The 15002-nt window shown below is 47.9% G+C and overlaps 1 protein-coding gene across 2 annotated transcripts in view; it reads left to right on the top strand.

Moving 5' to 3' along the window:
- The first annotated feature begins 5174 nt into the window (after positions 1 to 5174).
- Positions 5175 to 15002, top strand: part of grip1 (glutamate receptor interacting protein 1) — a 421581-nt gene continuing 411753 nt past the window's right edge. The window contains exon 1 of one of the 2 annotated variants that reach the window (XM_071331724.1): positions 5175 to 5723. In XM_071331724.1, coding sequence (XP_071187825.1) covers positions 5591 to 5723 — 133 coding nt within the window. In that variant the 5' untranslated portion in view covers positions 5175 to 5590. The remainder of the gene's footprint in view (positions 5724 to 15002) is intronic. The other variant, XM_071331723.1, reaches the window with a different exon arrangement.

Below are 15002 nucleotides of genomic sequence, written 5' to 3' on the forward strand. Positions count from 1 at the left end.
TGATTGGAGCTACGTTCTCTGGCTGTGTGATTGGAGCTACGTTCTCTGGCTGTGTGTGTGTGTGTGTGTGTGTGTGTGTGTGTGTGTGTGTGTGTGTGTGTGTGTGTGTGTGTGTGTGTGTGTGTGTGTGTGTGTGTGTGTGTGTGTGTGTCTTCCAGCTCCCAGGTGGTATACAGATTCTCTAAATGTCAACGTGTCCCGTTTGTCTAAAAGCAAAGTCACGCGACTGTGGAAATAGTAGGACTGACACACACGCACACACAAACGCAATGTTTTCCCTCCTCAATGTCCTGTTTTCCCTCTTCAATGACCTGTTTTCCCTCCTCAATAACCGGTTTTCCCTCTTCAAAGACCTGTTTTCCCTCCTCAATAACCTGTTTTCCCTCTTCAATGACCTGTTTTCCCTCTTCAATAACCTGTTTTCCCTCTTCAATGACCTGTTTTCCCTCCTCAATGTCCTGTTTTCCCTCTTCAATGACCTGTTTTCCCTCCTCAATAACCTGTTTTCCCTCTTCAATGACCTGTTTTCCCTCCTCAATAACCTGTTTTCCCTCTTCAATGACCTGTTTTCCCTCCTCAATAACCTGTTTTCCCTCTTCAATGACCTGTTTTTCCTCTTCAATAACCTGTTTTCCCTCTTCAATGACCTGTTTTCCCTCCTCAATAACCTGTTTTCCCTCTTCAATGACCTGTTTTCCCTCTTCAATGACCTGTTTTCCCTCCTCAATGACCTGTTTTCCCTCCTCAATAACCTGTTTTCCCTCTTCAATGACCTGTTTTCCCTCTTCAATGACCTGTTTTCCCTCCACAATGACCTGTTTTCCCTCTTCAAATACCTGTTTTTCCTCCTCAATAACCTGTTTTCCCTCTTCAATGACCTGTTTTCCCTCTTCAATTACCTGTTTTCCCTCCTCAATAACCTGTTTTCCCTCTTCAATGACCTGTTTTCCCTCTTCAATGACCTGTTTTCCCTCCTCAATAACCTGTTTTCCCTCTTCAATTACCTGTTTTCCCTCTTCAATGACCTGTTTTCCCTCCACAATTACCTGTTTTCCCTCTTCAAATACCTGTTTTTCCTCCTCAATAACCTGTTTTCCCTCTTTAATGACCTGTTTTCCCTCTTCAATTACCTGTTTTCCCTCCTCAATAACCTGTTTTCCCTCTTCAATTACCTGTTTTTCCTCCTCAATAACCTGTTTTCCCTCTTTAATGACCTGTTTTCCCTCTTCAATTACCTGTTTTCCCTCCTCAATAACCTGTTTTCCCTCTTCAATTACCTGTTTTGCCTCCTCAATAACCTCTTTTCCCTCCTCAATGTCCTGTTTTCCCTCTTCAATGACCTCTTTTCCCTCTTCAATGACCTGTTTTCCCACTTCAATAACCTGTTTCCCCCCCACAATGACCTGTTTTCCCTCTTCAGTGACCTGTTTTCCCTCCTCAATAACCTGTTTTCCCTCTTCAATGACCTCTTTTCCCTCTTCAATGACTTGTTTTCCCACTTCAATAACCTGTTTTCCCTCCTCAATAACCTGTTTTCCCTCTTCAATGGCCTGTTTTCCCTCTTCAATGACCTGTTTTCCCTCCTCAATAACCAAGTTTAGAATTTTTCTTCCACTTTGGCATTACAGAGCATTTTCTTTAGATCGTTGACAAAAAAAATGAAAAAAACAATGAAATCCATTTTAATCCCACTTTGTAACACAACAAAATGTGAAAAAATCAAGGGGTGTGAATATTTGAAGGCAAAAAGTTCACAGGACGCTAAGTTGGCAGGATGCTAAAGTTAGCGGGATGCTAAAGTTGGCGGGATGCTAAAGTTGGCGGGATGCTAAAGTTGACGGGATGCTAAAGTTGGCGGGATGCTAAAGTTGGCGGGAGGCTAAAGTTGTCAGGATGCTAAAGGTGGTGGGATGCTAAAGTTGGCGGGATGCTAAAGTTGGCGGGATGCTAAAGTTGGCGGGAGGCTAAAGTTGTCAGGATGCTAAAGTTGGCGGGAGGCTAAAGTTGGCGGGATGCTAAAGTTGGCGGGAGGCTAAAGTTGACGGGATGCTAAAGTTGGCGGGATGCTAAAGTTGGCGGGATGCTAAAGTTGGCGGGAGGCTAAAGTTGACGGGATGCTAAAGTTGGCGGGATGCTAAAGTTGTCGGGATGCTAAAGTTGGCGGGAGGTTAAAGTTGTCGGGATGCTAAAGTTGACGGGATGCTAAAGTTGGCGGGATGCTAAAGTTGACGGGATGCTAAAGTTGACGGGATGCTAAAGTTGGCGGGATGCTAAAGTTGACGGGATGCTAAAGTTGGCGGGATGCTAAAGTTGGCAGGATGCTAAAGTTGGCGGGATGCTAAAGTTGACGGGATGCTAAAGTTGGCGGGATGCTAAAGTTGGCAGGATGCTAAAGTTGGCGGATGCTAAAGTTGGCGGGATGCTAAAGTTGGCGGGAGGCTAAAGTTGGCAGGATGCTAAAGTTGGCAGGATGCTAAAGTTGGCGGGAGGCTAAAGTTGTCAGGATGCTAAAGTTGGCGGGAGGCTAAAGTTGTCGGGATGCTAAAGTTGGCGGGAGGTTAAAGTTGTCGGGATGCTAAAGTTGACGGGATGCTAAAGTTGGCGGGATGCTAAAGTTGACGGGATGCTAAAGTTGACGGGATGCTAAAGTTGGCGGGATGCTAAAGTTGACGGGATGCTAAAGTTGGCGGGATGCTAAAGTTGGCAGGATGCTAAAGTTGGCAGATGCTAAAGTTGGCGGGATGCTAAAGTTGGCAGGATGCTAAAGTTGGCAGGATGCTAAAGTTGGCGGGAGGCCAAAGTTGGCAGGATGCTAAAGTTGGCGGGATGCTAAAGTTGGCGGGAGGCTAAAGTTGTCAGGATGCTAAAGTTGGCGGGATGCTAAAGTTGGCAGGATGCTAAAGTTGGCGGGATGCTAAAGTTGGCGGGAGGCTAAAGTTGTCAGCAGGATGCTAAAGTTGGCGGGATGCTAAAGTTGGCAGGATGCTAAAGTTTGGTGAAAAAACGTCTTGGTTTGAAAGGTGCGATATAGAGACAGACTGTGCCTGCAGCCCAAATGGAACACTATTCCCTATTCCCTACATATGGGCCCTGCTCAATGGGAATGCACTATATAGGAAATAGGGCCCTTCTCAATAGTAGTGCACTATATAGGAAATAGGGCCCTTCTCAATAGGAATGCACTATATAGGGAATAGGGTGCCGTTTGGGATGTGGAGGTGTCGTTGGCAGCAATTGGTCCAATTAACACCCGCTCTCCTGTCTATGAATACTGTCAGAGGAACTGCTCAATACTGTGTCTGGTGGAGTGGTGTGTGTGTGTGTGTGGGGGGGGGGGGGGGGACAGGCTTGCAGCTATGCCTTCATTCTATCCGTCTGTGTCTGGAGGCTCTCTCTGCCTTGCTAGACACACACGCACACACACACACACACACGCACACACACACACACACACACACACACACACACACACACACGCACACGCACACGCACACACACACACACCTTCTCTCCTGCTGTGTTGCTATCCCGATCCTCCCATCCTCACTCCCCCTGCCCTAGCTGGAAAGGAATAACTGTGGGGAAGAGGGGGGGAGAGAGAGAGGGAAGAGGGAGGGATAGAGAGAGGTAAGACTGAGGGAGAGAGAGAGGGAAGAGGGAAGGAGAGGGAAGAGGGAAGGAGAGAGAGAGGTAAGAGGGAGGGAGAGAGAGAGGGAAGACTGAGGGAGAGAGAGAGGTAAGACTGAGGGAGAGAGGGAAGAGGGAGGGAGATAGAGAGAGGTAAGAGGGAGGGAGAGAGAGAGGTAAGAGGGAGGGAGAGAGAGAGGTAAGAGGGAGGGAGAGAGAGAGGTAAGAGGGAGGGAGAGAGAGAGGTAAGAGGGAGGGAGAGAGAGAGGTAAGAGGAAGGGATATAGAGAGGTAAGAGGGACGGAGAGATAGTACTTTTGTTTATGATCTATCTCACTTGCTTTGACAATGTAAACATATGTTTCCCATGCCAATAAAGCCCTTTGAATGTAGTGAAGTAATCAACACCCTCCTCTGATAGTAAAACCCAGCTGAGTGACTACAGAGGAGAGGCTGAGTGACTAAAGAGGAGAGGCTGAGTAAAAAGAGGCTGAGTGACTACAGAGGAGAGGCTGAGTGACTACAGAGGAGAGGCTGAGTGACTACATATGAGAGGGTGAGTGACTACAGGGGAGAGGCTGCGTGACTACAGGGGAGAGGCTGAGTGACTACAGAGGAGAGGCTGAGTGACTACAGAGGAGAGGCTGAGTGACTACAGAGGAGAGGTTGAGTGACTACAGAGGAGAGGCTGAGTGACTACAGAGGAGAGGCTGAGTGACTACAGAGGATAGATTGGTTACAGAGATGCTCAAGGCTTGCCTACAGAGGACACACAGTGACTGGAGAAGGGACACAGTAGCTTGGCAACTAACAGGATGCATGCGGTCAGGTGTTAAGCGCTGCGCCACAGGACCAGGGGCAGGCAGCTCTCCAACAGAAGAGGCATCAGCCCTCCTTCCACGTGGTGGAGGCGAGCGGTAGAGGAGTGGGACGAGGAGGTGTTATTTGACACATCTCCCCCGGTGGGCTGGCTGGCTGGCTCACGCTCTAACTGAGGCTATCACTTCTTCTCATCGCTCTTCTCTCTCCCTCTCCCTCTCTTGCCTCCCTCTCTCTCTCTCTCTCTCCTCCCTCTCTCTCTCTCCCTCTCTCTCTCTCCCTCTCCTCTCTCTCTCTCTCCTCTCTCCCTCTCCCTTTCCCTCTCTCCCTCTCTCCTCTCTCTCCTCCCTCTCTCTCTCCTCCCTCTCTCTCTCTCTCCCTCTCCTCTCTCTCTCTCTCCTCTCCTCTCTCTCTCTCTCTCTCTCTCTCTCTCGCTCTCTCTCTCTGTCTATCTCTCTGTCTCTCTCTCTCCTCTCTCTCTCCCTCTCCCTTTCCCTCTCTCCCTCTCTCCTCTCTCTCCTCCCTCTCTCTCTCGCTCACCTATCTCTCTCTCTCTCTCCTCTCTCTCTCTCTCTCTCTCTCTCTCTCTCTCTCTCTCTCTCTCTCTCTCTCTCTCTCTCTCTCTCTCTCTCTCTCTCTCCACCCAACCCCCCCCTCTCTTTGCTCTGCTGCTCTACTGCTCTTTGTGAAGCAGCAGAGTGCCAGCACACACACTGACACACACTCCACACACACACGCTAACACACACACACACGCGCTAACACACACACACTGACACACAGCTGAGGCTCCCGTTGTCTAGCTGCTGCTGTGAGGCAGCTCAGCAAAGGAGGCACCACTTTGTTTTTTCTACTACTGTAGAGGGATTGTAAAAGGGGATTGTCGAGGAGGCATTTGGAGGTTTGTGGATTGTCCGAGCAGCAGGGGCTTGCTTCTGCACAGGGATTGTAGAGGAGAGGAGGAGGCTGTAACGTTAGAGGATTGTAGAGGAGAGGAGGAGGCTGTAACGTTAGAGGATTCTAAAGGAGAAGAGGAGAGGAGGAGGCTGTAACGTTAGAGGATTGTAGAGGAGAAGAGGAGAGGAGGAGGCTGTAACATTAGAGGATTGTAGAGGAGGTCTTCGGTGGTGTTTTGTCTGGAGCCATGGAGCGTTTCCTGGTCTTTGTGAAGCAGATCAGGAGGTCCAGGAGGCGGAAGGGGAAAAAGTACAGACCGGAGGAGGACTATCAGGAGGGATATGAAGATGTGTATTATTATGCTTCTGAACACCTGCACAGTAAGTCAACCTGGGAACGAGGGAGGATTGGAGAGAAGGAGGGAGAGAGAAAGAGAGAGAGGGAGAGAGGAGCAGGAGGGCTAATGCATCTGTACAGTGAATGGGACCAGGGAAGGAATGGAGAAAGAGAGCAAGAGAGAGAGAGAGAGAATGAGAGAGAGAATGAGAGACAGAATGAGAAAGAGAGCTAACGATTCTGTACAGGGAATGAACGAGGGAGAGCAGGAGAAAGAGAGGGAGGATGGTTGGTTGGCTGGTCGGAGGCTGATCCGTTGTTGTTTCATTGTGTTGTAGGATGATCAGCTCTGAACTGGCAGAGAGGGCTGCTACTGTGGGGCAAACAAGCAGCTTATCATCACATTATGAAAACCTAGAGTGGCCTGGATGGATGGGGATAGCATTAGTGTGTGTAGAGATGTGTGTGTTTTTGTGTGTGTGTGCTTGCTTGCTTGCTTGCGTGTGCGTGCGTGCGCGTGCGCGTGTGCGCGTGCACATGTGTGTGTGTGTGCTTGTATGTGCGCGCGTGTGTGTGTGTGTGCGTGTCTGTGTGTGTGTGTTATAAACATAACTACTGTGTTATAGTGATACTGGGATGATTATGTAGACTAGGTTAGACTAGCAGGTCACTCACAGCTAACACCTGTTTATATGTGCTAGGTCAGGCTAGGCTAGCAGGTCTATAAGATTGGGATGTTTATATGTGCTAGGTCAGGCTAGGCTAACAGGTCTATAAGATTGGGATGTTTATATGTGCTAGGTCAGGCTAGGCTAACAGGTCTATAAGATTGGGATGTTTATATGTGCTAGGTCAGGCTAGGCTAGCAGGTCTATACGATTGGGATGTTTATATGTGCTAGGTCAGGCTAGGCTAGCAGGTCTATACGATTGGGATGTTTATATGTGCTAGGTCAGGCTAGGCTAGCAGGTCTCTAAGATTGGGATGTTTATATGTGCTAGGTCAGGCTAACAGGTCTCTAAGATTGGGATGTTTATATGTGCTAGGTCAGGCTAGGCTAACAGGTCTATAAGATTGGGATGTTTATATGTGCTAGGTCAGGCTAGGCTAACATGTCTCTAAGATTGGGATGTTTATATGTGCTAGGTCAGGCTAGGCTAACAGGTATCTAAGATTGGGATGTTTATATGTGCTAGGTCAGGCTAGGCTAACAGGTCTATAAGATTGGGATGTTTATATGTGCTAGGTCAGGCTAGGCTAGCAGGTCTATAAGATTGGGATGTTTATATGTGCTAGGTCAGGCTAGGCTAACAGGTCTCTAAGATTGGGATGTTTATATGTGCTAGGTCAGGCTAGCAGGTATCTAAGATTGGGATGTTTATATGTGCTAGGTCAGGCTAACAGGTCTCTAAGATTGGGATGTTTATATGTGCTAGGTCAGGCTAACAGGTCTCTAAGATTGGGATGTTTATATGTGCTAGGTCAGGCTAGGCTAACAGGTCTCTAAGATTGGGATGTTTATATGTGCTAGGTCAGGCTAGGCTAGCAGGTCTATAAGATTGGGATGTTTATATGTGCTAGGTCAGGCTAGGCTAGCAGGTCTCTAAGATTGGGATGTTTATATGTGCTAGGTCAGGCTAGGCTAGCAGGTCTATAAGATTGGGATGTTTATATGTGCTAGGTCAGGCTAACAGGTCTATAAGATTGGGATGTTTATATGTGCTAGGTCAGGCTAGGCTAGCAGGTCTCTAAGATTGGGATGTTTATATGTGCTAGGTCAGGCTAGGCTAACAGGTCTCTAAGATTGGGATGTTTATATGTGCTAGGTCAGGCTAGGCTAACAGGTCTCTAAGATTGGGATGTTTATATGTGCTAGGTCAGGCTAGGCTAGCAGGTCTATAAGATTGGGATGTTTATATGTGCTAGGTCAGGCTAACAGGTCTATAAGATTGGGATGTTTATATGTGCTAGGTCAGGCTAGGCTAACAGGTCTCTAAGATTGGGATGTTTATATGTGCTAGGTCAGGCTAGGCTAACAGGTCTCTAAGATTGGGATGTTTATATGTGCTAGGTCAGGCTAGGCTAGCAGGTCTCTAAGATTGGGATGTTTATATGTGCTAGGTCAGGCTAACAGGTCTCTAAGATTGGGATGTTTATATGTGCTAGGTCAGGCTAGGCTAACAGGTCTCTAAGATTGGGATGTTTATAGGTGCTAGGTCAGGCTAACAGGTCTATAAGATTGGGATGTTTATATGTGCTAGGTCAGGCTAGGCTAGCAGGTCTCTAAGATTGGGATGTTTATATGTGCTAGGTCAGGCTAGGCTAACAGGTCTATAAGATTGGGATGTTTATATGTGCTAGGTCAGGCTAACAGGTCTATAAGATTGGGATGTTTATATGTGCTAGGTCAGGCTAGGCTAGCAGGTCTCTAAGATTGGGATGTTTATATGTGCTAGGTCAGGCTAGGCTAACAGGTCTATAAGATTGGGATGTTTATATGTGCTAGGTCAGGCTAGGCTAACAGGTCTCTAAGATTGGGATGTTTATAGGTGCTAGGTCAGGCTAGGCTAACAGGTCTCTAGGATTGGGATGTTTATATGTGCTAGGTCAGGCTAACAGGTCTCTAAGATTGGGATGTTTATATGTGCTAGGTCAGGCTAACAGGTCTATAAGATTGGGATGTTTATATGTGCTAGGTCAGGCTAGGCTAACAGGTCTCTAGGATTGGGATGTTTATATGTGCTAGGTCAGGTCAGGCTAGCAGGTCTATAAGATTGGGATGTTTATATGTGCTAGGTCAGGCTAGCAGGTCTATAAGATTGGGATGTTTATATGTGCTAGGTCAAGCTAGGCTAACAGGTCTATAAGATTGGGATGTTTATATGTGCTAGGTCAGGCTAACAGGTCTCTAAGATTGGGATGTTTATATGTGCTAGGTCAGGCTAACAGGTCTATAAGATTGGGATGTTTATATGTGCTAGGTCAGGCTAGGCTAACAGGTCTCTAGGATTGGGATGTTTATATGTGCTAGGTCAGGTCAGGCTAGCAGGTCTATAAGATTGGGATGTTTATATGTGCTAGGTCAGGCTAGGCTAGCAGGTCTCTAAGATTGGGATGTTTATATGTGCTAGGTCAGGCTAGGCTAGCAGGTCTATAAGATTGGGATGTTTATATGTGCTAGGTCAGGCTAGGCTAGCAGGTCTATAAGATTGGGATGTTTATATGTGCTAGGTCAGGCTAACAGGTCTCTAAGATTGGGATGTTTATATGTGCTAGGTCAGGCTAGGCTAGCAGGTCTCTAAGATTGGGATGTTTATATGTGCTAGGTCAGGCTAGGCTAGCAGGTCTATAAGATTGGGATGTTTATATGTGCTAGGTCAGGCTAGGCTAGCAGGTATCTAAGATTGGGATGTTTATATGTGCTAGGTCAGGCTAGGCTAACAGGTCTATAAGATTGGGATGTTTATATGTGCTAGGTCAGGCTAACAGGTCTCTAAGATTGGGATGTTTATATGTGCTAGGTCAGGCTAACAGGTCTCTAAGATTGGGATGTTTATATGTGCTAGGTCAGGCTAACAGGTCTCTAAGATTGGGATGTTTATAGGTGCTAGGTCAGGCTAGGCTAACAGGTCTCTAAGATTGGGATGTTTATATGTGCTAGGTCAGGCTAGGCTAGCAGGTCTATAAGATTGGGATGTTTATATGTGCTAGGTCAGGCTAACAGGTCTCTAAGATTGGGATGTTTATATGTGCTAGGTCAGGCTAACAGGTCTATAAGATTGGGATGTTTATATGTGCTAGGTCAGGCTAACAGGTCTATAAGATTGGGATGTTTATATGTGCTAGGTCAGGCTAACAGGTCTATAAGATTGGGATGTTTATATGTGCTAGGTCAGGCTAACAGGTCTATAAGATTGGGATGTTTATATGTGCTAGGTCAGGCTAGCAGGTCTATAAGATTGGGATGTTTATATGTGCTAGGTCAGGCTAGGCTAACAGGTATCTAAGATTGGGATGTTTATATGTGCTAGGTCAGGCTAACAGGTATCTAAGATTGGGATGTTTATATGTGCTAGGTCAGGCTAGGCTAACAGGTCTATAAGATTGGGATGTTTATATGTGCTAGGTCAGGCTAGGCTAACAGGTATCTAAGATTGGGATGTTTATATGTGCTAGGTCAGGCTAACAGGTATCTAAGATTGGGATGTTTATATGTGCTAGGTCAGGCTAGGCTAACAGGTCTATAAGATTGGGATGTTTATATGTGCTAGGTCAGGCTAGGCTAACAGGTCTATAAGATTGGGATGTTTATATGTATCCACCTAGCTGGCTCTACTACCACTGTTCATCTAGAATGGAGCACCTGCTCCACCTAGCTGGCTCTACTACCACTGTTCATCTAGAATGGAGCACCTGCTCCACCTAGCTGGCTCTACTACCACTGTTCATCTAGAATGGAGCACCTGCTCCACCTAGCTGGCTCTACTAGCACTTGCTCCACCTAGCTGGCTCTACTAACACTGTTCATCTAGAATGGAGCACCTGCTCCACCTAGCTGGCTCTACTACCACTGTTCATCTAGAATGGAGCACCTGCTCCACCTAGCTGGCTCTACTACCACTGTTCATCTAGAATGGAGCACCTGCTCCACCTAGCTGGCTCTACTACCACTGTTCATCTAGAATGGAGCACCTGCTCCACCTAGCTGGCTCTACTACCACTGTTCATCTAGAATGGAGCACCTGTGTTACTGCTGCTGCTCGCTCTCTTTCTTTGTCTAGCTATCTCTCTCTGATCTCTCTCTCTCTCTGTCTCTATCTTTCTCTGATCTCTCTCTCTCTCTCTCTCTCTCTCTCTCTCTCTCTCTCTCTCTCTCTCTCTCTCTCTCTCTCTCTCTCTATATATATATATTTCTCTGATCTCTCTCGCTCTCTCTCTGTCTCTATATTTCTCTGTTCTCTCTCTCTCTCTCTCTCTCTCTCTCTCTCTCTCTCTCTCTCTCTCTCTCTCTCTGTCTCTCTCTTTCTCTCTCTCTCTCTCTCTCTCTCTCTCTCTCTCTCTCTCTCTCTCTCTCTATCTGTCTATCTTTCTCTCTCTCTCTATCTTTCTCTGATCTCTCTCTCTCTCTCTCTTGCTCTCTTTCTGTGTCTCTCTATCTTTCTCTGATCTGTGTCTCTCTGTCTTTCCTTTGTTATCTGTTTTACTACTTGGAGAGAATCAGAAAGGAGGCTTTAGTGTGTAAATTAGAGCATAGTTTGTCTGAACACATACATGCACACACACAAACACACAAACACACACAAATGCATGCAAACCCCCCCCCCCCCCCCCCCCCAACACCCCTTTCTGTTGAGGTAGACTAGTCCCATTGAACATGTTGCCCTGGAGGGTTCTGGGTAATGACAGAGAAGAGGAGTTCCGGATTCTATAATTGACATTGCAAAACATTCCACAGTCGTCCTGGAGCAGAGTAGAGCGGGAACAAGCATTCCCCTAATCTCTAGCCAGGCCAGCCGTGTGGGAACAACATTCCCCTAATCCCTATTCAGGCCAGCCGTGTGGGAACAACATTCCCCTAATCCCTATTCAGGCCAGCCGTGTGGGAACAACATTCCCCTAATCCCTATTCAGGCCAGCCGGGTGGGAACAACATTCCCCTAATCCCTAGCCAGACCAGCCGTGTGGGAACAACATTCCCCTAATCCCTAACCAGGCCAGCCGTGTGGGAACAACATTCCCCTAATCCCTATTCAGGCCAGCCGTGTGGGAACAACATTCCCCTAATCCCTAGCCAGGCCAGCCGTGTGGGAACAACATTCCCCTAATCCCTAGCCAGGCCAGTCGTGTGGGAACAACATTCCCCTAATCCCTAACCAGGCCAGTCGTGTGGGAACAACATTCCCCTAATCCCTAGCCAGGCCAGCCGTGTGGGAACAACATTCCCCTAATCCCTAACCAGGCCAGTCGTGTGGGAACAACATTCCCCTAATCCCTAGCCAGGCCAGCCGTGTGGGAACAACATTCCCCTAATCCCTAGCCAGGCCAGTCGTGTGGGAACAACATTCCCCTAATCCCTAACCAGGCCAGTCGTGTGGGAACAACATTCCCCTAATCCCTAGCCAGGCCAGCCGTGTGGGAACAACATTCCCCTAATCCCTATTCAGGCCAGCCGTGTGGGAACAACATTCCCCTAATCCCTAGCCAGGCCAGCCGTGTGGGAACAACATTCCCCAGCACTTCCAAATACACATTAAAATACACATTGTTATACACATCAATCCTTCCGTAAGGAAGTCTGTTTTGTATGTGTTAGCCTAAAGGGAGAGCCTACTCCTCTGACCTCTCTCCCCACTAACTAGGAGACTGTTCCCAGAGCAGGACTCTGAGTATTAGGGGAGAGAAACTCAGGTGTCAGTCTGAAGCAGTCAGGCTCATAGCACCATGTCTAGTCAGCATCTAGATAACCTACTGCTCCCATCCACAGGTCTAGTCAGCATCTAGCTAACCTACTGCTCCCATCCTCAGGTCTAGTCAGCCTCTAGATAACCTACTGCTCTCAGGTCTAGTCAGCCTCTAGATAACCTACTGCTCTCAGGTCTAGTCAGCCTCTAGATAACCTACTGCTCTCAGGTCTAGTCAGCCTCTAGAGAACCTACTGCTCCCATCCTCAGGTCTAGTCAGCCTCTAGATAACCTACTGCTCTCAGGTCTAGTCAGCCTCTAGATAACCTACTGCTCTCAGGTCTAGTCAGCCTCTAGATAACCTACTGCTCTCAGGTCTAGTCAGCCTCTAGATAACCTACTGCTCTCAGGTCTAGTCAGCCTCTAGAGAACCTACTGCTCCCATCCTCAGGTCTAGTCAGCCTCTAGATAACCTACTGCTCTCAGGTCTAGTCAGCCTCTAGAAAACCTACTGCTCCTATCCTCAGGTCTAGTCAGCCTCTAGATAACCTACTGCTCTCAGGTCTAGTCAGCCTCTAGATAACCTACTGCTCTCAGGTCTAGTCAGCCTCTAGAGAACCTACTGCTCCCATCCTCAGGTCTAGTCAGCCTCTAGATAACCTACTGCTCCCATCCACAGGTCTAGTCAGCATCTAGCTAACCTACTGCTCCCATCCTCAGGTCTAGTCAGCCTCTAGATAACCTACTGCTCTCAGGTCTAGTCAGCCTCTAGAGAACCTACTGCTCTCAGGTCTAGTCAGCCTCTAGATAACCTACTGCTCTCAGGTCTAGTCAGCCTCTAGATAACCTACTGCTCTCAGGTCTAGTCAGCCTCTAGATAACCTACTGCTCTCAGGTCTAGTCAGCCTCTAGAGAACCTACTGCTCCCATCCTCAGGTCTAGTCAGCCTCTAGATAACCTACTGCTCTCAGGTCTAGTCAGCCTCTAGATAACCTACTGCTCCTATCCTCAGGTCTAGTCAGCCTCTAGATAACCTACTGCCCTCAGGTCTAGTCAGCCTCTAGATAACCTACTGCTCTCAGGTCTAGTCAGCCTCTAGATAACCTACTGCTCTCAGGTCTAGTCAGCCTCTAGAGAACCTACTGCTCCCATCCTCAGGTCTAGTCAGCCTCTAGAGAACCTACTGCTCTCAGGTCTAGTCAGCCTCTAGATAACCTACTACTCTCAGGTCTAGTCAGCCTTTAGATAACCTACTGCTCTCAGATCTAGTCAGCCTCTAGATAACCTACTGCTCCCATCCACAGGTCTAGTCAGCCTCTAGATAACCTACTGCCCTCAGGTCTAGTTAGCCTCGAGATAACCTACTGCTCTCAGGTCTAGTCAGCCTCTAGATAACCTACTGCTCCCATCCTCAGGTCTAGTCAGCATCTAGATAACCTACTGCTCCCAGGTCTAGTCAGCCTCTAGATAACCTACTGCTCCCAGGTCTATAGTCAGCCTCTAGATAACCTACTGCTCTCATCCTCAGGTCTAGTCAGCATCTAGACAACCTACTGCTCTCATCCTCAGGTCTAGTCAGACTCTAGATAACCTACTGCTCCCATCCTCAGGTCTAGTCAGCCTCTAGATAACCTACTGCTCCCATCCTCAAGTCTAGTCAGCCTCTAGATAACCTACTGCTCCCATCCTCAGGTCTAGTCAGCCTCTAGATAACCTACTGCTCCCATCCTCAGGTCTAGTCAGTCTCTAGATAACCTACTGCTCCCATCCTCAGGTCTAGTCAGCCTCTAGATAACCTACTGCTCCCATCCTCAGGTCTAGTCAGCCTCTAGATAACCTACTGCGCCCATCCTCAGGTCTAGTCAGCCTCTAGATAACCTACTGCTCTCAGGTCTAGTCAGCCTCTAGATAACCTACTGCTCTCAGGTCTAGTCAGCCTCTAGATAACCTACTGCTCCCATCCTCAGGTCTAGTCAGCCTCTAGATAACCTACTGCTCTCAGGTCTAGTCAGCCTCTCGATAACCTACTACTCCCATCCTCAGGTCTAGTCAGCCTCTAGATAACCTACTGCTCCCATCCTCAGGTCTAGTCAGCCTCTAGATAACCTACTGCTCTCAGGTCTAGTCAGCCTCTCGAGAACCTACTACTCCCATCCTCAGGTCTAGTCAGCCTCTAAATAACCTACTGCTCTCAGGTCTAGTCAGCCTCTAGATAACCTACTGCTCTCAGGTCTAGTCAGCCTCTAGATAACCTACTGCTCTCAGGTCTAGTCAGCCTCTAGAGAACCTACTGCTCCCATCCTCAGGTCTAGTCAGCCTCTAAATAACCTACTGCTCTCAGGTCTAGTCAGCCTCTAGATAACCTACTGCTCTCAGGTCTAGTCAGCCTTTAGGTAACCTACTGCTCCCAGGTCTAGTCAGCCTCTAGATAACCTACTGCTCTCATCCTCAGGTCTAGTCAGCCTCTAGATAACCTACTGCTCCCAGGTCTAGTCAGCCTCTAGATAACCTACTGCTCTCATCCTCAGGTCTAGTCAGCATCTAGATAACCTACTGCTCCCATCCTCAGGTCTAGTCAGCCTCTAGATAACCTACTGCTCTCAGGTCTAGTCAGCCTCTAGATAACCTACTGCTCCCATCCTCAGGTCTAGTCAGTCTCTAGATAACCTACTGCACCCATCCTCAGGTCTAGTCAGCCTCTAGATAACCTACTGCTCTCAGGTCTAGTCAGCCTCTAGATAACCTACTGCTCCCATCCTCAGGTCTAGTCAGCCTCTAGATAACCTACTGCTCTCAGGTCTAGTCAGCCTCTAGATAACCTACTGCTCCCATCCTCAGGTCTAGTCAGCCTCTAGATAACCTACTGCTCCCATCCTCAGGTCTAGTCAGCCTCTAGATAACCTACTGCGCCCATCCTCAGGT

This window comes from Salvelinus alpinus, chromosome 11, assembly GCF_045679555.1.
Source record: "Salvelinus alpinus chromosome 11, SLU_Salpinus.1, whole genome shotgun sequence".
Lineage (NCBI taxonomy): Eukaryota > Metazoa > Chordata > Actinopteri > Salmoniformes > Salmonidae > Salvelinus > Salvelinus alpinus.